General features: G+C 35.4%; 1 protein-coding gene across 2 annotated transcripts in view; it reads right to left on the minus strand.

Annotated features, from left to right (window-relative positions):
* Positions 1-3,837: 3,837 nt before the first annotated feature.
* arid3c (AT rich interactive domain 3C (BRIGHT-like)) overlaps positions 3,838-22,371 on the minus strand; it is a 79,826-nt gene continuing 61,292 nt past the window's right edge. The window contains exons 5-9 of one of the 2 annotated variants that reach the window (XM_051110693.1): positions 16,100-16,283; positions 13,704-13,948; positions 11,793-12,080; positions 9,152-9,241; positions 3,838-7,148 (exon numbers count right to left, since the gene is read on the minus strand). In XM_051110693.1, the coding sequence (XP_050966650.1) occupies positions 6,976-7,148; positions 9,152-9,241; positions 11,793-12,080; positions 13,704-13,948; positions 16,100-16,283 (980 nt within the window). In that variant the 3' untranslated portion in view covers positions 3,838-6,975. The remainder of the gene's footprint in view (positions 7,149-9,151; positions 9,242-11,792; positions 12,081-13,703; positions 13,949-16,099; positions 16,284-22,371) is intronic. The other variant, XM_051110694.1, reaches the window with a different exon arrangement.

Consider the following 22,371-nt stretch of genomic DNA (forward strand, 5'->3'; position numbering starts at 1 on the left):
TTTTAATGAAATCTGAGAGCCTTCTGACCATGAATAGAACGCAACATTATTATTTCTATTTCCTTTGTGCACAAATAGTATTCTCGTAGCTTCATAAAAAAATGGTTGAACCACTGATGTCACATGGACTATTTTAACAATGTCTTTCCTACCTTTCTGGTTCTTGAACGTGGTTGTTGTGTTGCTGTCTATGCAGGGTCAGAAAGCTCTCGGATTTCATCAAAAATATTTGAATCTATGTTCCGAAGATGAACGAAGCTCTTACAGGTTTGGAACAACATGAGGGTGAGTAATTAATGACAGAATTTTCATTTTGGGGTGAACTATCCCTTTAACATAAAATGTAATTGAAAAAAGTTCTCAAGTTTTTGAAGTGTAAGCTAATTAATTAGTATTCAGAACATGATAGCATCACTGGTATATGCTGTGGTCGCTAATTGGTATTGACAGCACAAAGCCTGTGCTCTTACATCAGCTGAGCTAATCATCTCTGGCAGCCATGAGTTGATTCTAGTGTGGAATCCTGCTCCTGAGGTCAAAGTTCAGCACTCAATCAATGGTCACCAGGACAGCAGAGGATCAAAACAGCACCTTTGTTGTTATTTCTCTTATCAATATCAGCCAGTGAATAAGAGTGTAAACTCAGAGAAAACAACCCAAAATGTAATGACATGGCTTCATCTGATTTAGATGGGCGAGTTTTCTTTTTTATTAATAAAGAAAACTTGATGCACATCAAAATCAAGTACACCTATTAATAAACATCTTTATTTCACCGTGCTGCCCACAAACGATGAATCATCATATCAATAATTAAACTTGTTAACTCAGGTTGTTCTCTTGCTGGAGCAGAAGTTCAGCCACTAAAATGAAATTACACTACAGGTAATATGCAGTCGGATTAAATGTTCTCACGTGAACCCCGGCAGAGTAATCTGACCCTGATCTGACACATGACCTTTATAATGCCTGTCAGTAATACTGAAAAACAGACCCTAATAAGGAATTGCTGCTTTTCATAATTCTGAAAAATATGTGTATATATAAATACAAGTACTATATAGATTTGCATTTGGTATGATAATATATATTGTGATACTGCTTTATATTTTCCAGTATATTCCCATATATTAAGTTTAATCCATCTTTGTTGTGGAATCTTAAACTTGAAGTACAACAAGACATGTTACAAGTATGACTTTGTAACTGTATTCAGAAAATCCCATGTTATTTATTTCATACTGATGCTATAGCATATTTATTTTGGCATTTAATGCATTTTATTAGTCAGACAAGTTTAAAAGTTAAAAACAGGATTTTAACAAAGAATGCTTTTGGTTCACAAAACTCCTCGTCTACCTGTCCTGAAGTTGAATTGATGGTCTCCCTGACTTTATAGTACCTCCATTGATCGTGAAGGTGCTTGTCAGTGATGCATAAAATTAACACTGTGTTATAGGGCATGGATTTCTGTCAGGCTCTGACAAGATAACCCATTATTGGACGTTGCTGCTAATTTGTTTTTGTTTATTCCGAAGTGTAATGTAACACTCCTTGAGCCTCAATGATAACTCTATTACCTGCAAATCCCAGGCAAAACCATTGACAGACACTAATCTTGGCCTACTCCTAATTACATCAGGTTCTTGGGTCTTAATGAAGCGATCTTTACTCCATTTTAGCTGCTTAATGCTGCACACACCCCTGGCATCATTAGTTTAATTGCCTGCGTTTGCAGTGCGGGATTTTGACCTTTGTCCAGCCGAGTCAACTTTTTCTGTCTCTGTCTTTCTGGTTACTGTGGAATCGAATTGCTGATATTCACTCTATAATGCTAAGCTGTGTTTAAATTCTGGACCATCTGCTCTTTCCACACAATCTCATTATGTTTTAATATGAACATAATGAGACTGGCGGCTGTTTTGTTGTTGTATACATCTTGTCGTTTATTGAACACTTGTTGCTTAATTTTCCTTTTGAGTGGACAGCTTTTTTTAACACAATCCTTCGCCAGTAAACATGGTCTGATCAACAATTAAGTGACCTATCATTGGCATTCCAATCTTCTTAATTTTTTTTTATAGCTCAGGTCTGAATTAAAGCGTGGTTTCTGTTGAATTCATGTTAAAATCATTAGTTTGGTGTATACAAACAGATTAGAGAGAAGTTATTATCATTACCTGTAGCTTTATATTTTTAAAGAAATTAATATTTTTTAATCCAGCACAGATGCATTCAACTGAAGTAACAGTTAAGACTTACATAGTGTTACGAAAGTTTTCTATTTTAAATAAATGCTGTTTTTTTCTATAGTATCAGTTTCAACAAAAAATATTAAAATATTAAGAAACACTACTGCTTTCAGCATTAATAATCAGAAATTTTCTTTTCATAACCAGTATTAAAGGGGACATTGGATACAAAATTCATTTTTACATGGTGTTTGCATATAAATGTGTGGACACAACCACCCTACAATGATAAAATCTATTCACCCTTTATTTTTCAATCCCCAAAAAACCTAAACAGTCTCAATTATCAAGCCGTTTTGATTTTCTGAGCAGTATGACGTCATATTGCTCAAGCCCAAATGTTTGTGTCTTTCTTTCCTCAGTCGGTAGAGAATTCTTTCTTTAAGAAAAATATTTATAGTGGACACCAATCCAAAATGCAGTTTAAATGCCCAAATGGCTCGCCCACAACTGCTCACAGACTGTCCTGTATTAGCATATTTCTGCCCTCAGCCAGCCTTACGCTGTTTGCCGCTGTTGTCTTCACGTTCGAGCAGCTGTAGTGACGTCTTATAAGCAATGCAGGTGTTTTGTTGCTGCGCGTGCATAGTGGTAGCAGAAAAACCACTGGAGTGGAGAAAAACAAAAAATGTGGTAAAATACAAAAATAAGAAAAAATGTATTGTTGTGCCTTCAGATGTCAGAATCGGAACGCAAATCATTTTTATAGGATACTGTCGTCAAAGATGCCAATTGAATCTAAAAGCAGATGTTTAAACGAACAGACTATGGATGAAAACTGCTATGATTACCCTACTTTTAAAGCATACGTTTGATCTAAACAATTGGTCTACGTAATATTCACATATGCAGGACATAGGGGACATATTGTATTAGCCCTACAGTTACAGCATGAAATACTATTTAAACCTTTAACATTTAGTCAAACATTTACCTATTTTATCTCACAATTCTGACTTTCTTTCTTCCAAATGCAAATTTATATCTCCTAGTTCACACTTTATAACTCGATTTGACTCAAAAATTGTGAGGAAAAAAGTGTGAAAATAACAATAAATGTAACTTACAATTTATAAAAAAGGGTGGGTTATAGCTTAATAGAGAATGATGAGTTGATTTTTCTTATTACAATTGAGACATAATCTTAGAATTGCAAGAAAAGAAGAACCTTTTTATTTATTTTATTCCATGGCTTCCATAGACTTTTTTTTGCCACCAACTAGGCTCCGCCCACAAAACACATCATAACTGTTTGCAAACACTGAAATTTGGATTATATATATTTATAATTATTTATTGACTTTCCTCTTTCTGGAAAGAGAGGGGTGGGGTGAGCAGTAGCTCATTATCATTTAAAGAGACATGCACCAAAACAGGTCGCTGTGAACAGAGCTGTTTTTCACAAGGTAAAAAGGGTGCTGTTTTACATGACAACTGAGAAATTGTAACCAAAGTATGTTGCAGACATTTCATGAAGACCCTAAAGAATCATACCAACTTATGGAAAATGGATATTCGATGTTAAATATTAAATCAATATTAAACTTTTTTTCCAATAATACTTTTATTACAACACTTCTGAAAAATTAAAACCCAAAGAAATACTCAAATGGACATTAAAGTGGAAAGCAGTACTTTATTTCTAATTATGCTACAAGTCAATGGCAAAACAAACAAAACAAAAAAATCTTTCACCAGTTTTTTTTCTTCTTTTTTTTAACCCCTGAGCACCACAATCCAGCTTTCCCATAATGCACTGGATTTATCCAAAGTGAATAAAAGGAAAATAAGCTTCATACACAGCGTATAATAGGATCTAAAATCTACCAGCATAGCATCGTTGACATAGCTAAACAAGGTAAACAACATGTTATTCTTTAAGCACATGAGTGAATCTTTTTTTTTTCTTAACCATTATTAAAATGATAGTCTTTTTATGAACAAATGTTCCAACATTGTCATCAGTAAGCCTGTGAACGTGGTTTTCGTAAAAGCTTTGGTTATGGAATCACTCTGATTGGTGTTTTTTTTGCTTTACAGTCAACAAGCAGTCCAGAGTTTGTCCAGGATTTGCTCTAGAAAGCTCTGCAGTCTAGTGACATGAGCTGAAGAGAGAACAAACAGCCATGTGAAGAAACAGACTGTGCCAATGCTGTGAAAAAATAAGAGCAAAGTCTCTTCAAGAGGTAAATCACATCGAACAACAGGAATCAGACAATTGTGCATTGATTGTGCCCTCGGTAATTCCACATAAATATAGACTATATATTTCCATTAATCCTTGCACCTATACAACAACAAAATGATGGTCAGGTTTACTCGTTTCAGTAATCGTTAGTTGTGCTAAAACTCTGAAAACTGTTATTACATTCTTAGATTGCCATCCGTGCACTGAGACTAACTGAATATACAGCTTGGCCTTTTTTTTGAAAACATTTTGATCCAAGTGCTTAAAATAAAAAGTTTTGCCGCAGCAGGATCAAATAAAAACATGTTTCTGCTGCTTCAGATTAAAAGTTGACAGTATCGGGTTAGAGTTTGTCAACCCAGCAATATCAGATCTTTGGTATTTGTAAAAAAAAAAAAGTCCCGTTCTGAGCACGTCTCCACATTCAGATCCCATTAAAGAGAGTATAAAAGAAAACAATGGATTTTTTTTTTAGTTTTTAGTTCATTTAGATTTAGATTAGATTATATATTTTATGAAAGCCACATTATGTTGACAGAAATGACGACTCAAACACTGGCATCAATGGAACTGCCGCAAACCGTAAAGCTAAAACACTTAATTAACGAAACGCCAAAGGTTGCAGCTTAACTTAAGATATGTTGCATCTACTGATACTGTAAAGAATAAGCTCGATCAGATCAGAACAGTTGTACTCATAAAATATAGTCCTTCTAGTATTTTTTTCTCCCCGTGCATTAACAAAAATGCCACTGACAAAAAAACATACAAGCAAAGCAAATGACGCCGTGTCAAGCCCTGTGTGGTCCAGCAGCATAAATCACGCAGGCAAAAGTGAATTTGGACCAGAAAGGCTATGATTAAAAACTGGCTGCTGTGATTATGTTGTTGGCACAGTCTATAACAAATGAGGTAGATGTGTGTTCATCATATATTCCCTTCTTTGGTAAAACAATACAAAATAGAAAACAAAATCCAGTGATTTGTTGAAAAAACATTTTCAAGTGGCTTCACAATAAAAATAATAGAAATGAAATAAATGAGGTATATCTTGTTTTCATAATCTATTATCTGTGTACAGGTTCGCAGGATTTGTGAGGTATCAGGCTGCAATATGACTTTTTTCTTTAAATAAAAAGCGATGTTGCTAAAAGCACTGAAACAGCCCAAGTTTCAACACGAAAGGAAGAGAACAGAACTAATAATAAATACAACTTGTCTACTGAATTCTAAAAAAATGACACGATAATGTCCTCCCATTTCCTTACCAACAGAAAAGAGATAAGAAAAGAGTGTGAGCAAAAAAAATGGAGAATGGAATAAAGGACGAGAGGTGAACTCTCAAATGCAAGTGCATTGTTTAAAACGTAATGAAAATTGGATTCTATTCACAACAGAGATCTCACCTCATGAACTGATGCCTAAGATGAGCCACATTCAGCCTGCTCACGCCACATCATTTTCTTCTCAAGAGCCTCTCGTTTCTGGTTGAAGTACTCAACCGTTTCTTAACGATCAACGTCCGGCTCACAGTCACGTGTCGCAATATCATTTGACCCTTGACTTCTAAAACCTGTATTAACCGGCGTGACCCGTTTTTCCGTCTACTAAACCGTTTAATGAACACTTAAAACTCTTTGCTATAAAACACGGGCTGTGGTGGTGGAAAATCATTAAACACTGTCGACAAGTGTTCCCCAAATAACTCACTAATCAATGGAATATATTTCGCCAAGGCCGCAGGCCAAAACCGGTCACGAGGGAATATAGTAGACATAATCCTGTCTACTATCCTCCGTATCATTTATGATTCTCCCAGTCTTTTTAAGATTGTGTACTGCTTTGATGGATGTAATGATATCTTTTCTTTACAAACATATATTTACGCAGTGATACAGTAAATAACTTTTTCTCCCTGACTATTTGATGCCCAAGTTTAATGGGATGTGCTTTGCTTAAAACCAAGATATTAATAATTCGGCTTGATAATTCATTTTGGTAACCGGCATCAGATAGTGGTGATAAAACTCTGTGAATTTATCAAATAAACCACTAATATTCTCTTTGGTAATAGCTGATAGTAGCTCTTGCGGGTTTGATTCAAGATGAAGATTTGTGTAGGAAAGTGAAGAATCTTGCTTTGATGCAACATTCAAGCAGGCCAGCGCTCTGTCTGAGGAACATCCCGTCCTCCTTGTGTGCGTTCGCATCGTCACGCAGTACGTTTAAGTCGCTCCACACTGAATAACGCATCCTCAAAAGAAGAACAAAATTACAAGCTGCATCTTGCTGCATATGTAAATGTACCACACTTCAAATGTGCGGCTATCAGCTGTTGGTGCTCAGCCTTTCGTTTTAATGGAAGTGATGGACGCTCCTGTCTTGATCGCAGGAGGAGGGTTAGAAAAAACGGTAAAAAGTGTACATTGTACATTGAAGGAGACAGAAAAAAAAACTGGTCCAGCAGAATGACCTAAAGACCCTGCCTTGTCTGACGTCGGGGGAGAGTTGAGGTGTTGTGGGCTGGGGAAAAGCTCAAGGGGAGGTGGCTGGTCCGTGTGAGGAGGCGGTGGAGGAGGAAGAGGAGGACGGCTGCATCTGGGTGCTGAGCCCTGGGCTGCTGCTCTTTCCCTGAGAGCTGTGTTGGTGATGAACTCGCTGGCTGCCTGGCATGAAACCTATGGCTGGCTTACGGGCAAACAGGACCCCTGCAGTCAGCAGACACGTTTAAAGTTAGTTTCAAAGCATATGAACGTGGAAACCAAATCCTCTACATAACACAACATTCAGTTACTGTATCAGTTTGTTTCTTATACTTAAAACATTTAAGTTTAGTTAAAAACAATTCTTTATGCAACAAATGCTATTATTATATGGAAGCCTGTTTCTGCCACTGAATAAAAATTTTAAAAAGGTAATTGCGACTTTTCATCTCACAAATCTGACTGTCTTCTCAAAATAGTGATATAAATTCGCAATTGCGAGTTATAAAGTCAGAACTATGAGATATAAACTCGCAATTCAGAGAAATAAAGTCACAATTTTGAGAAATAGTCAGAATTTTATAGTTTATAAACTATAAGTTTATATAAGTTAACTGTATATAAGTTTATATCTCACAATTGTGACTTTTTTTCCTCAGAATTGCTGGTTTATATCTCGCAATTGTGACTTTTTTCTCAGAATTGCGAGTTTATATCTCGCATACACTGAATTCAGAATTGTAAGATATAAACTCGCAATTCTGAGAACATACCAGCCTTTTTTTTCACCTCAAATTGGACTTTATAACCCACAATTGCAAGTTTATATCTCACAATTCTGAGAAAAAAGTCACAATTGCGAGTTGTCTCGCAATTTTGACTTTATAACTTGCAATTGTGAGTTAATAATGTCAGATTTGTGAGTCTGTATCAAGCAATTATGAGAAAAGAATTGCGAGATATAATTTAAAAAAAAATTCTTGCAATTGTGAGTTCTTACAGTCTCACAATTCTGACTTTATATTTCGCAATTGTGAGTTTATATCATGCAATTCTGAGAAAAAAGTCAGAATTGCAATCATATTGCGAGATATAAACTCAAAAAAATATTTCTCGCATTTGTGAGGTTTTTTTATGATGCAGTTCTTAGGAAAAAAGTTAAATTTGTGAGTTTATATCTCACTATTCTGACTTTATAACTAGCAATTGCGAGTTTATATCACGCAAATCTGAGAAAAGTCAGATTTGCAAGGTTATATCTCACAGTTCTGACTTTTTTTCTCAGAATTACTTGATTCAGGCTCACATTTTTTTTTCTCAGAATTGCTTGATTCAAACTGATTGTTGTGAATTATAAAGTCAGAATTGCATGATAATCTTGCAATTGCGAGTTATAAAGTCAGTTTTTAGTTTTTATTTAGTGGCGGAAACATGCTTCCACATTATTACGATCACAGAGATTTTCATGCGATAATACTAACATAGTCAAAAAAGGTAAAATTAAAACACATTTCATACGTGATCAGCACCCCCTTGCGCAAGCCGTTTTATATTTTGGTGACTTTTTCATTTGCACAACACTAGCCCAATAGTACCTGAAGAACCTGATATCAGCATATTGATTAAGTATCTAACTTTTTGTTGATGTGCACTAAAAAAATGTAGAATTTTACAGAACATAAAGACAATCAAACATTTTATTTATAACATATTTCTCCCGAATCTAGGATAATAGATTTTTAGTTTAGATTAAGAGTATGAACAAAGCAATTAAATTCATACTTTTTATTTCATTATATCTTATATAATTAATTATGCTAAACTAAAGCATTAAGTCATCTGCCTTAGAAAAAAAACCTCAAAGCTGTACAGCTTTACAGGGAAAAACAGATGCCACTTCAACTTGATCTTCTGAATTGTTCCCAGCAAGCTTATGAGCCATCTTCTAGTAATTACTGTCTCTCGCACATCAGGCACAAGCACTGTATCTAGCTAAGGCGGAGGGCCTTTCTCTCGGGCACGAAAGACAATAAGCTCCATCGACCTCCTGGCGCCCAGGCCCAATTTTAAGATATTTAACTTTTTTAACTCTATTGGACTTGCCACTTCATTACGATGGATTTTATAGCAAAGACATCAAATTGTGTGGAGGACTAAGCGAGGGGGTGCTGCTATAACTTATTGAATTTCCTGCCTGCAATTACATCAGCAAACGGCGCTCTATTTACCTGTGTAGACAACCCCATTTATTTCTATTGACATGTTGATGCTGCTAATGCCGTTGGTAGACAGGTTCAATGCAGTCTCTTGTCTATCATCTGTCAAGAGAGGAGCCAGAGAGCGAGGAAGAGAAAAACTCAATATGAGCATTTATAAAAGGAACACAAGAAGCAAGAGAAGCGTGCCACCAACTATCGGTGATAACTCATGAGTGACAGGATAAGGAGGGGTTTATTAAAAGAGTCGCGGGGGGGAGGGAAGCCACTACTGTCAAAAAGATGGGGCTTTCACTTCTCCAGATAGAGAACGGCACGGGTGTCTGTATCGCAAAACAACGTTTCTTCACTGCAATTAAAGTGCTAACATCACACACACCATTTATTCATCAGAAACACATTAAGTAGGAAACCATTACATTTGCTATTCGTGTGGTTTAAATCACACATGAGGATTCATGTTTCCAAGAAGTCAGCGACTGTCAGGACTTCCAGCTTTCGCTCTATCATTACTGTGGGTATCTGTGTGCAGTTAACACAAAATAACATTTAATATAATCTTTAAATTGCAGAGTGTTTCTGTGTGAAAGTCCTGCTCAGCGTTATACAATTATGCTACATTTTGTCCCACCATATAAAGAAGCTCTTGTTTGATGGGTGGTATAAGAGTAACAGTCTTGCAGAAGACAACAAAACACATTACTCATGAGCAGCCTGCAATCATGGCACACGCTCTGTCATTACATAAATGAAGGTGCATTGAAATCATTAACATTAGACAAACGGCTTGACACAAATCACTTTTCTTCATCAGGAAAGTTTCACTATTCATTTACACTAGATTAGATGTTTTATTCTTTATTTTTTAATCACTTATCATTCTCTATGACATAGGAAACAGCTTCTTATAAGGTTATAAAATAAAAGAAAATTTGTCCTTTATAAACAAACATAAATATTGTTTTAATTCTTGCAGTATTTTCTCACTGGTGACACTAATAAAATGTTTTTCATTAATTACCTCAGTCCAAATTGGAAGGCAATGTTATGGCAGTCAAACCTAAGGCTTTTTGAGCTGCCACTGGCTATTTATGATCCTGAGTACATAAACCCCTCTGCCCTAATCTACATTATTTGACCCATAATTCCCTCACTCGTCTCACTACTAACGTTATAGGTTATTCTAGAGAAGCGCTTTACTTTCCTGCCATTTATATTATATTTACACACAAGTCTACAAACTGTCATCATTCCATTCGTCCTTTAAGTTGCTGTTATGAAAAAAGAAAATGCTATGGAAATCAATAGGGATCAACTGTTTGGTTACCCACATTCTTTAAAAAATGTTCAGAATTGATGACAGAAGTTTCATTTTTCAAAATCTTAAAGGAATAGTTCACTCAAAAATGAAAATTCTGTCATTAATTACTCACCCTCATGTCATTCTAAACCTGTAAAACCTTTGTTCCTCTTCGGAACACAAATTACGATATTTTTGATGAAAACCGAGAGCTTTCTGACTCTTAATAGATGGAAACATAACTACCATGTTCAAGGCCCAGAAATGTAGCAAGGACATCGATAAAATAGTCCATGTGACATCAGTGGTTCAGCTGTAATGTTAAAAAGCTACGAAAGTACTTTTCATGCATAAAGAAAACAAAAATAACGACTTTATTCAACAAATTTTTGTCAGTCATCACCATGCGTTCATGAGAGTACCACGACGCATGCATGCGATGCTGATGATGCAGGAGCCGGCACAAAAAGCATTCTCGTAGCTTCATAAATTTACAGTTGAACCACTGATGTCACATGGACTATGTTATTGATGTCCTTACTACCTTTTTGGTCCTTGAATGTGGTAATTACATTGCTGTCTACACAGGGTCAGAAAGCTCTCGGATTTCATCATAAATATCTTAATTTGTTTTCTGAAGCTGAACGAAGGTCCTATGGGTTTGTAATGACATGAGAGTAATTAATGACAAAATTTTCATTTTTGGGTGAACTATTCCTTTAAAAAGTTTCATTTTCACTTTAAATTACACTACCCTCCAAAAGTTTGGAAACACCCCTGGCAAACTGTGGTTTTGGATGATATCAGCATAAATCCTTAGCATTTTTTGGTGCAAATACATTAAAGTAACTTGACATAATCATTGAAGACCAGCAATAATCATTTTCATTCTGATTACATAATAATGTCAATATATAGATGTCAAAGTCAGACATGCCCCTTTGCCAGCTGTGATGCCTGGTTACTGGTTTAAACTTGGCCCAGGTTTTTAAAAGATTTTTGGGTCAGCACACCTTAATAGCTTCAACAACTGACTGACAATTAAGTTTAGAATACAATAAATTTAGGCCCAGATTATGCAGAGCTGTAATAGCTGCTAATGGTGGATATTTTGATGAATCGAAAATTGACCTTTTTTCTATGTATAAACTGTTTATGTAATAAAATATGTTTTCGTAGTTTGTGTTGTCCCTTATCAGTGCAAAATGATCACAAATTAAAAAGGATTCATGCCAATATTGTCCAAAACCCCACATTTCTAGGGCGTTTTCAAACTTTTGGAGGGCAGTGTACAATAAAGAGATTTTTGTGAAACATATACTGGAGAATCATTTCTGCATTCTTTGCACCCACCTCTATTGTTCAGTTTGATGTTCATGGGTAGCTGGGTTGCCATGGCGAAGAGATTCTGCTGTAATGCATGTTGCATTATCCTCTGCTGCTCTTCTGCCATGAGCATCACTTTCTTCTCCGGCGGCTCTCCAGACTCCAGCTTCTCCCGCAGCTGCTCCAACGCGGCCGCCTGCACAGCTGCTGCAGCTGCAGCCTGAGCCGCAGCCGCCTGGGCCGCACTGTGGTGGCTGGCCAAAGACACAGGAATACCCACCCTGTTAGTCAGGCAGTTGGACAGCATGGAGTCCTCTGTGGAGAAAGAAAGCATCATGAAGTCCATGCGTAAAGCAGCACTTCTCAAACTTTTTTTTAGGTGGTGGAACACTTCTACGTTTTTGTTATGTGTAGATTAATTAGTTGATAGATTTAATGTTGGAGATTTTTGTGTTTATACTTACACTGCTGTTCAACAGTTTGGGGTCTGTAATTTAGTTTCATATTTTTGAGTAAATACAGAAATGTCGTAAAATATTATTACAAACAGTTAATTTGCTCCTGTGATGGCAAAGTTAAATTTTCAGCATCATTACTCCAGTCTTCAGTGTTACATGATCCTTCAGAAATCGTTCTAATTTGCTGATGTGGTGCTCAAGAAACATTTATTATTATTATTATTACAATAAATTTATTTTAAATTATAAATGTCTTTACTGTCACTTTTGATTAATTGAATGCATCCTTCCTGAAAAAAAGCATTTTTTTTCATTAAACAAATCTCACTGACCTCAAATTTTTGAACGGTGTTTTATTCTTTTTCATGTATTATTTTATTTATCTGACATTCATTTTGATACTGTAGACCTGATTCACTTAAAATCGATACTTTAAATTTATACTTTATATTTTATATTGTAAAATGGTATTGTAAATGAAAAGAACATTTTCAGTAATCGCAATACTGCTTTTTATAATTTTTTTAAATTACTTATTTCTTTATATTTTATTGTCATGCATTATTTGTTGTTTAACTGTATTTTGGAGAGTTGTTTATAATTGTTGGTCGAATTTCGCTGTTATTGTTTTTCAGTTTTAGTACTTTTCTTTCTTTAGTTTTTTGGCCTAATAAACTAGCCTTCAGGTTTATTTGGGTACATTTACATTCATGAATGTTGATTAATGTACACTGTCCCTTTTTTATGTGGAATAAATAAATAAATATCTGCACCATTTTATTCTACACATTTAGGTTTAGAAAAAAGCTGCAATAACATCCTCACAGGGAAGTATGAGTATGAAACATAAGTCATGAGGTCTATTTAAAGCTGCTTTGTAAACACTATAAATACTGTCAGATTCGTAAGGCTCTTTGATCCTTAAAGTTGCGTGACTTGTCTTTTTCCATATGGGCACATTACTGAATCATGAAGCAGGCCAGGTCTCTTTGTGTTTCATTGCTCCTGCTGGTGTGATGCGGAAACTGGCAGAGTGGGCAAGAGGAAGTCCTGCAAGCTGTTTCCTGTCCGCTCTGATGACCATTCAGGCCACAGCGTGGAATAAGCGTGAGTAAGATGTGGCAGTGTTATTGTGTAAGAGAGATGACTTCTTCTTTGGAGGATCTAGGTTGTAATTAACATGGTCTGCAATAACATTCAATCTCCTGAAAACATTTTTCTTTCTCTTTCTTTTCAAAAATCAGCAATCGATATAATGCTATTGCCTTTTAGTGTTTTTTTTTTAATTGTTATATTATACATAATTAGAATTTTATTTTTATTATTTTATTATTTGACCTATTTTTCTTTGAAACAGCAAATAATGTTCGTGCAAAAGAGGTCAAATGTTGTATACTCAGTTGTAAGACATGTAAAAATGTATTTTAATATTAAATTATTTTTGTGTGATGTTGTGAGAAAAGGAAATACAAACACATACCTTTCTTGATAACAGGGGTCTGAGTCATGTGCCCGCCGTTGGGAGTGGGCATGCTGATGTGGGGCATCTGGAGTTTTGGGGAAGCCAGCAGTGTGGGGGTTCCCACGGGGGAGTAGTTAAAGAGCGTGGAACCATAACTCTGTCTCCGTCCTTCACGACGGTTGCTGTCGATAGCTGCCTGAAGCTCCCCGGGAGAGCTCAGTCCCCGCTTTTCACATTCATAAGGATAGAGGTACTTCATATACCTGCAGACAAGAAGAGACAGAACATCAAGCTCATTCTGTGATATACAACCTAATCACAATGACACTATTGCTAATTTACTGTTGCCCTAAAAAGTGTTTGGATACTAAAGTTACACTGAAAAAGTAACTACCAAACTTAAATATCAAAAACCCTTAGCCTTCGTTTTGAACTGTACATCTATTGTTTTAATAGTCACCCTGTCATATATTTAATGCATTTTCAATGCATAGACATAGGGGGTGCACATTCTTCCTCTCAGCAGTGCTGTGAAATCCAGATTGCTTGCATTCCTCTATTTAAAAAAAACAAAAAAAACAGGCTTCATGATCAACCTAATAATGACTCATTCAAATTCCATTGTGTTTATGACAGCCTACAGGGCTACAGGAGAACTGGATGTCTTGGAGAGTATTGTAATTGTGTTAAATGACAGTGCTGAGAGTGGACTTGCACAAACAAGTTCATGTGTTCCCCAAGAACATCAACAATTTAGACAAAAAGTAGAAACAGAACCAGTACTATATTTCTGAAACACATACAACGGCATGGTTTCATGAAGAGTTAAATGTAACATTTATATAACATTTATATTTGAATATATTATTTAAACATAATATATTATTTAAAATGAATAAAGTTGAAATCTGTTTATTAGGGGTGGAAAAAAGTAATCAAATTAATTATATGACAACAGTTAATTAATCAGATTAACTACAATTAATCACATATTCACTACTATTCAAAAGTGTTTTTTTGAAAGAAATTAATACTTTTATTTATCAAGGATACTGTAGATCAAATTGATCAAAAGAGACAGTAAAGATGTTTAAACTGTTATAAAAACATTCTATTTTGACTCTATTTAAAATAAATGTTGTTCTTTTGAACAAAAAAAAAAAGAATTCTACAAAAAGTATCATGGTTTTTAACATTAATATTAGGAAAAAATGATTTCTGAAGAGTCGTGACACTCGAGACGAGTTTTGCCATTTCAGGAATAAATAACCATTTTAAAACATATTAAAATATAAAACAGTTATATTAAATTGCAATAATATTTCCACAATATTACTGTTTTTACTGTATTTTTATCAAATAAATGCAGCTTCTGTGAGCTTAAGAGACAAAAAAAGCTTTCCTACCCCAACTTTTGAACAGTAGTATATAAACATTTTGCTAAAAAACATAACCCAGATAATTCAAATAAAATACACTGTGCTACATATTGTATTAGATGTGTAAAACTTTAGTCAAAAATCAGCTTTAGAAATCAATACATTGTCCACAGCAATCCATTTTGTAATCAAGTCTGTCAATGTGTCTTAGCGGTTGTTCACACAGGATGCATTCTTTTGTTCGGAGCCTTTATACCCTAGTGAACAATACATATACTAAAATGTATTTGAAGTACATTTATTTCATGCTAAGTATACTACACATACATTTTCATATTTATGTACTTAATGAAAATACCCTGCAATAGTACAGTATACTTATAGTGCAGAAGTAGTGCTGAGGTCCAACTAAAGATATACTTAAGTTTCTATTATTTGACTGTGCTAAAGTGGAACTATTGCAAGTATACTTCAGGTATACTTGATTTGAAAGACTGATATTATACATAGATAATACAATAGTGACATTAAACACATTTTAAGCATACAATAAAGAAATTTGTACTGTGCACAAATAGTACTCTAAATAAAGTGTAATTATGATTTTTGTATCAGTAAGTCTCAAGCGATATATCATTAAATATGTTAATAGATTTGAACAATACTTAGTATGAAATTGATGTATTTTAAATATATTAGGCTATATATGCAAAATGTCCATTACGTTTTGTCTTGCTGTTTTAGCTTCTTTCACCATAAAAGCCATGTTTTGACAATAATTAACAGTACATATTAAGTTAAATAGCAAGCCCTAGCTGTGTTCTGATTCAATAACGTACAATGCTTAAACAGCATTATTGCTTGCTTGATGGATCTCCATTTTTCTGTACAAATGTATCACTTTAAAACTCTACCAAACACACTCTCCTCTTTACTCTGTGTATTTTAAAAGCAGATAATTGAATCGGACAAGACAGACAAGAATCAACTGGCAGTTATCAACAGGTTGTTCCTGTCTGAAGTTATCGCACTCACTGTGTTCGGAGGGTGAAAGCCGCACTGGTGATGGAGGTAGGGAGGTTCAGGCCTTTGGTAATCTCGCGCCATATTTTCTTATTGATGACTTCCACTAAGCCGCCTTTTTCGGTGACAAGCTTGTAGAGAGTGTAGAGATCCAACACCTGCTTGGCCATGATAGGAATCCGATTCACTGGAGTCCCTGCAGGAGCCGGGGAAAAAAGCACAATATCCACAATCAATGCCATTAACTCAAGCTCATTGACGGGCCTCTCGGCCGCTTATAAGGCCAATCAGTCAAGCATAAGTAAAACGTCCGACAGCTTCCCACTCCACTTAGCAAAAATATCACTTTTTGCCTTCAGTCAAAGGTCTGCACTGTCTGTTTCGCCTCTGGCGAAAAGACCTGTGGCTTCTTATTTGGAGAACGAGCAGAGTGAAATCTCACTTATTTCACACGGTATACTCAAAGTGGAAATTATTTATCATGATTTAATATGCACCATAAAGCCTGAATAGCAGATGGAGATAATCATTTAGACTACAAAGAGCAAATGGCTTTTGAAAAGAGAACAAAAGTTGCCAAACATCTAAACTCTCGGATGTCGATGCTTAAACAGCGCTCTCCTTCCCTCAGCCAGTTCATTTGTTGAATGGAAAAAAACCTTGGTGATAATTTGTGCTCACGATTTAATGTTAGGTTGTAATGTGCGAAGAGGATAAGCCCTTTGTGTGCATCTGAGACCGCCTGACCTCAAGATAATTAACCTGTATTTTGCTGATAGAGTTCTATTGTGCCCATTGGATTTGCCATAATAGCAATCAATACGCAGAGAAATATAGAGCAAACAACAGCAAGCAGAGCCACGGTCTGAAAAGAGCAAGGAGAGCAGAGCTATGGTCTATCAAGGTAAAAACACATCAATTAAGACTTGTAATTACGGCTTCATTTTGCCTCTCTGGCATGTGAACTAAGAGACACTATTAAAACTAAAGATTTATCTGCCTTCTCTCTGAGACAATGCTGGCATTAGATCTAAAGTAGCACAAACGTCTAAAACAATCGATTGATGTTTCTAACTTCTCCTCAAACTGACCACACAAGTCACTGAAGTAAAAGTAAGCAGCAAGGGTCTTGATTTGAAAAACCTGAAATGGTTTAGAGTGCTAGTTCTCAACTGGATTTGATTCAGAGCACTTGCAGTGGAAATCAAGTAATGACCAAACACACTACCAATATTTTTAATTATACAAAAACAAAGAAACTGTCTGAAAAACAACACTCTGAAATTGATTAAATAAAATAATTAATTTTAATAATTAAAATTAATCTTGGCATAGAACATACTGTGGTTAACAAACAGTTTCTATCCCTTTATCTGTTGCAAGTGACATTTTGAGACATATAAGCCAAAATTATGTCAGCCCTATATAATATGTGCAGTTTTATTTGTGATAACACAATGAAACATCAAAGTGTGTGGACTTTGTTTTTTTACAAAGCTTATTATTCATAGCCTGCATTTCAATAAATCACTGGAGCAGGTATTAGCTATTTAAATAGACACAATTTTGTGGGTGTAAGCCTCGTTCAGACTGTCAGCCGAATCCAATTTTTGTGCATATCCTATCAGGAAGCCCCTCCCCTCAAACACAGACATGCCAATGGCAGTTGAGTATCAGCTGCAGGCGGAATGGAACTCGGACATGTAATGGCAAACGGAAGTTATTACAAACACTCGCTGGTGGTTTAAAATGAGTTTTGAGTAAAAGCGGAATATAAATCTTATTTATTGTCTTATGTAGCATCATGCTACAGTGTTGAATGATCATGTAACGCACACTTTCAGTCGTGTAGTATGGACAGATATCTTTTCTGAAATGCCAGTATGGATGAGGATTGTTTTAATGTTTTAAACAAAAACGCACCAGTGTAAACGTAGCCTTACATCTAAGGAGGTTGTGATGCTTTCACGCTACAGCCTCACGTGTGAGCCACATCTCTGAGTGTCACCGGTGTAAACTAGCAGGTGTGTTCGACTTTGTTGCTGTTCTGCACAGGATCAAGAGAGCTATAGAGAGCAGACCACTTTTTATGCTTTTGGATCGCTCTCACAAATGTGCTGCGCGAGGATGGTTTGTTGCTGCGTTGACCAAAGCACACACGCAGTGGAGCGCGCCACTGGCGTGGAAGCCGCGCGTAAAGTTCAAATTAGTGGAACTTTTGCCACTGTGCTCTGAAGGGCCGCGCATCCTGCATTCAGTGTAAAAGCCGCCGATCTGTGAACACACCCTAGATGTGTTCTAGTCGAACACACCTAGTGCTGCAGGCTTATTGGCACACTGACGTTGACGATATTAACCCCTTAGGTATCGAAGTTTGCTACCGAACCACAAGAGGTTTTTCGATACTCGATGGTATCGAGGCATTTCGGTTGGTGCCTAGAAAGTATCAAACTCGATACTCAGCCCTAGTGTTTATGCTACAAAAATGGTAAAACGATGTGCCTGGGGTACTTGTGACACTTATTCCAGGTATCCTGAAAGGATAGGCAATGTAATTTAGTTTATTCCATTTCTTAAACAGAGCAAAATGTCCCTAAGCATTTAACCCCAAACCCAATGAATACGAAAACATTAATTTTCTGCTTGTCATACTCTCATTACCATTTTCATCTGCTCAGACAGAACGTTAATGTCATCTTGTGTTTCAGCAAGGTATCTCAGGCTAAAACTAGCTAACGTTAAAGTTAGCGAGTCCATGCTAACACAGAAATCTGAATAGCGAACTGTTCTCACGCCATGTACAGTGTAGATCAAAAACATAAACAAAGGTTTACATGTCAGTTCCTCTCCATATTAAACTGGTTAAATGTAAATGAATTGAATCTTACACTGCGGTACATGAACTGCGTTGATCCAGGATGTTGTCATTGTGATCGTGACGTTTGTGATCGTATGTTTTCTAAAAAAACGGCTGACGTGTTTTCATTTTATGTGGTGTTAGAATCTGAAAAAGCTATGCTAAATCCAATGTGACCGGTCAGACTGAAATGGATTTCCAGGAATACAATTTGAATAGGATTCCAAACCACATATGAAATGTAGCTCTAAACGGATTTGTAAAAATCGGATTTCATGTAGTTTGTTGCCGTTCAGACTATCTAAATATGATCTGTCTTCAGTTGGATTTGCACAGAAATCAGATTTGGGCTGACAGTCCAAGAACAAGGCTTTAGTGAAGATGGCAAAGAGAAAGGAGCTGTCCTCTGCAACCAGGATATTGTCATAATGGATAAATCTGGTCAACTGACTTTGGATATAGCTCATTTGCTAAATTTGAATGGTTGCAATATCCGCAGATTTATTGCAAAATACTGTGAAACAGGTACTATGCAGAACAGGCCAGTCAAAGAAGACTAGTGAGCGTTTTGTAGAATGAAAATTACCTCATTGTGTGACTGCTTTAAAATAACTTTTAAATCATGGATAAGATATGAAACTGAGACTAAACCTTGAGTTTCATTTCCCTCTGCAAGGCTGTTGTCTGAATGTCTAATTTCACATCAACCTTCCTTGGTAAAAAAGCATAAAAAGTGAATTTTTTCATACAAGGTATAGTTCAAATCTATTCAATTGAATTGAAGCTGTTGAATTAATCTTGAGACTTGATAGAGGCTTTGCAAGAAATTATACAACACATGCGCAAAACCAGGAATATGGCTGTTATAATCAAAAACAACGAACTCTAATGAAATATCTGTATTAATAACTGACTGTACTGTAATCAGTGAATGCTTTATTTACTGTGCGCTTTTTGTTTTTCATTTTTTTTCAATAGTTATTCATTGGTAAGCTGTTGTTTGCCTTTTTTCCATTTAATTTTTTCAGTTAAAATTCACTTACTTCATTTTAATAAATACAAGTGAATATAAATTCACTTAAATTTCAAAGTTTAGAGTTTTCTCCCTCACAATATACCATATTACTTTTTTAATCAAACTTTTAGGGTCATTAAAAGCAAATTTTGTGCAAATATCCCCTCCAGATATCACTTCTGAGCACTGTATACACATTTGCATGTGTGTGTGTGTATATATTAAAGGATTAATTCATTTCTAGAATAAATTTGCCTTATAATTTTCTACTTCAATGGGAGCTAACGGTCTGAACTTCCAAACTGCAGTTTCAAAGGTAAAACAATGATGTTGGACAATTTTGAAGTTGGAGGAGAAAATACGATTTTTAAGGTTTTTTCGTCTTACTCTAACTTTTTTAACCAAAGTACACAGACGAAGAGATAACCGCACATTTGTGGTTAAGTAAGTATAAAAATGTTATTTAAAAAAAAAAAATGGCTGATTGTTTCGCTAGATTAGACCCTTATTAATCGGCTGGGATTGTGTAGAGCCCTTTGAAGCTGCACTGAAATATTTTCCTCAAAAACCTTAAGTTCTTTGCGACTGAAGTAAGAAAGACTTGAATGAACTTTTTGGATGACATGGGGGTGAGTAAATTATCAGGAAATTTTTATTCTGGAAGTGAACTAATCCTTTAATTGTTGGTGGTTCAGGTAATAATTGAATGTGTTTTCCTACCCTCCTAACTCACTCTGTACTTAACATACCTTATAATGTACAAAGTTAAAACACAATAATGCACAAATAATTATTTATTCCCCTTTACAAAAGGCCAAGTGAAATGAGGCTGGAGCAATAAATAAAACCTGACTCCACAAAAGCCACCTTTGGACTGAATCTGAACCTGGATAAGCGTCTTTAAAACAAGATTTACGAGCGCTCGATTTCTGAGCTGATGTATTCATCTCCTCTAGCTCCCTGAATAAGATGCAGTGAATAAAGGCCAGTACAAGCTTTTGTCATCCTAAACAATTTGATCTGGTCATGCATCATTATGACAATGAGTGATTGTGGAGTGCAGAAACGCGTTTCGCCGAGCTCACATAGCTGCCTGCTGTTAATTGCTCACTGGCTAAAAAGGTTTAATTGAAAATGTGCTGAAGGGAATAAGCTGGTGTTGGGGCCAATCATCTATGTGGCTGCCTTCATCAGCAGTCTGCGTTTTAATCATTCACTTCAGCCAGATAATGGAAGGACAATGTGCCTGCGATTGCCTGGTCTTCCGAAGCATGAAATGAAGGGCTAATTTGTAAACACAACGCTAGAAAAAAACTTTATCCATGTGTATAAAAAAAGGCAAATTGCACTGACCAACAAGCTTGAGTAAGTCCTCTGTGATGTGTTTGTCAGGAACACTAGGTAGCTTTACATTACATTTATTCATTTGACGTTTAAGTGACGTTTAAGAAATGCTATAAAGGCAATTCTTCCTAAAGAGCTAGTAACAGGTTTGCCCACATGCTTTCCATTTTACTGCAAAAACTGCAATTTCTGCTCTGCCTGGGTTGAAAATGTAGTATAAGTATAAACACTGAGCTGAAAAAGGCAACCAACTTTAGTTACAAAAAAAATTGTGTGTGTGTTTTAATGTTTTTTTAATGAAGATTCTTATGCTCATCAAGGCTGTGTTTATTTGATAAAAAATACAGAAAAAACAGCAATGCTGTGAAATATTAATGCACAATTTAAAATAATGGTTAATATACTTTAAAATATAATTTATTTCTGTGATGCAAAGCTGAATTTTCCTCAGTCTTCAGTGTCACATGATCTTTCAGAAATTATTATAATATGCTGATTCATCATCAATGTTGAAAACAGTTGTGTTGTTTAATATCTGTCAAACTTTTTTCAGGATTCTTTTATGAATAACATGTTAAAAAGAACACCATTTATTTAATCCTATTTATTCAATCCTTTTTAACAATATACACTCTTTTTTAAATGTTTGGGGTCAGTAATTTTTTTCTTTCTTTTTCTGATAGAAATGAATACTTTTATTCAGGAAGGATGTTTTAAATTGATAACAAAAAGGAACAGCAAAGACTTATATTGTTAGAAAAATGTCTGTTTAAAATAAAATAAGTTTAATCAACTTGAAATGTTAAGTTGTACTAAGTAACAACTTAGATATTTGTGTTTGCTAAACTTAACAGATGGGTAAGTAACCCAGCTGCCTTAAAATTTTAGGTTGATTCAACTCAAATATCTAAGTTGTCACTTAGTATAATTTAACATTTCAAGTTGAATAAACTTTTTTTTGAGTTGACCGAACTTAAAATTAAGGCAGCCAGGTTACAGATTATTTTAAGTTGATTCAACAAATTGTTTTTTTCAGTGTGTTTCATACTCAGCATATTACAGTGATTT

The sequence above is a fragment of the Labeo rohita genome, chromosome 5 (genome assembly GCF_022985175.1).
Source record: "Labeo rohita strain BAU-BD-2019 chromosome 5, IGBB_LRoh.1.0, whole genome shotgun sequence".
In the NCBI taxonomy this organism is placed as follows: domain Eukaryota; kingdom Metazoa; phylum Chordata; class Actinopteri; order Cypriniformes; family Cyprinidae; genus Labeo; species Labeo rohita.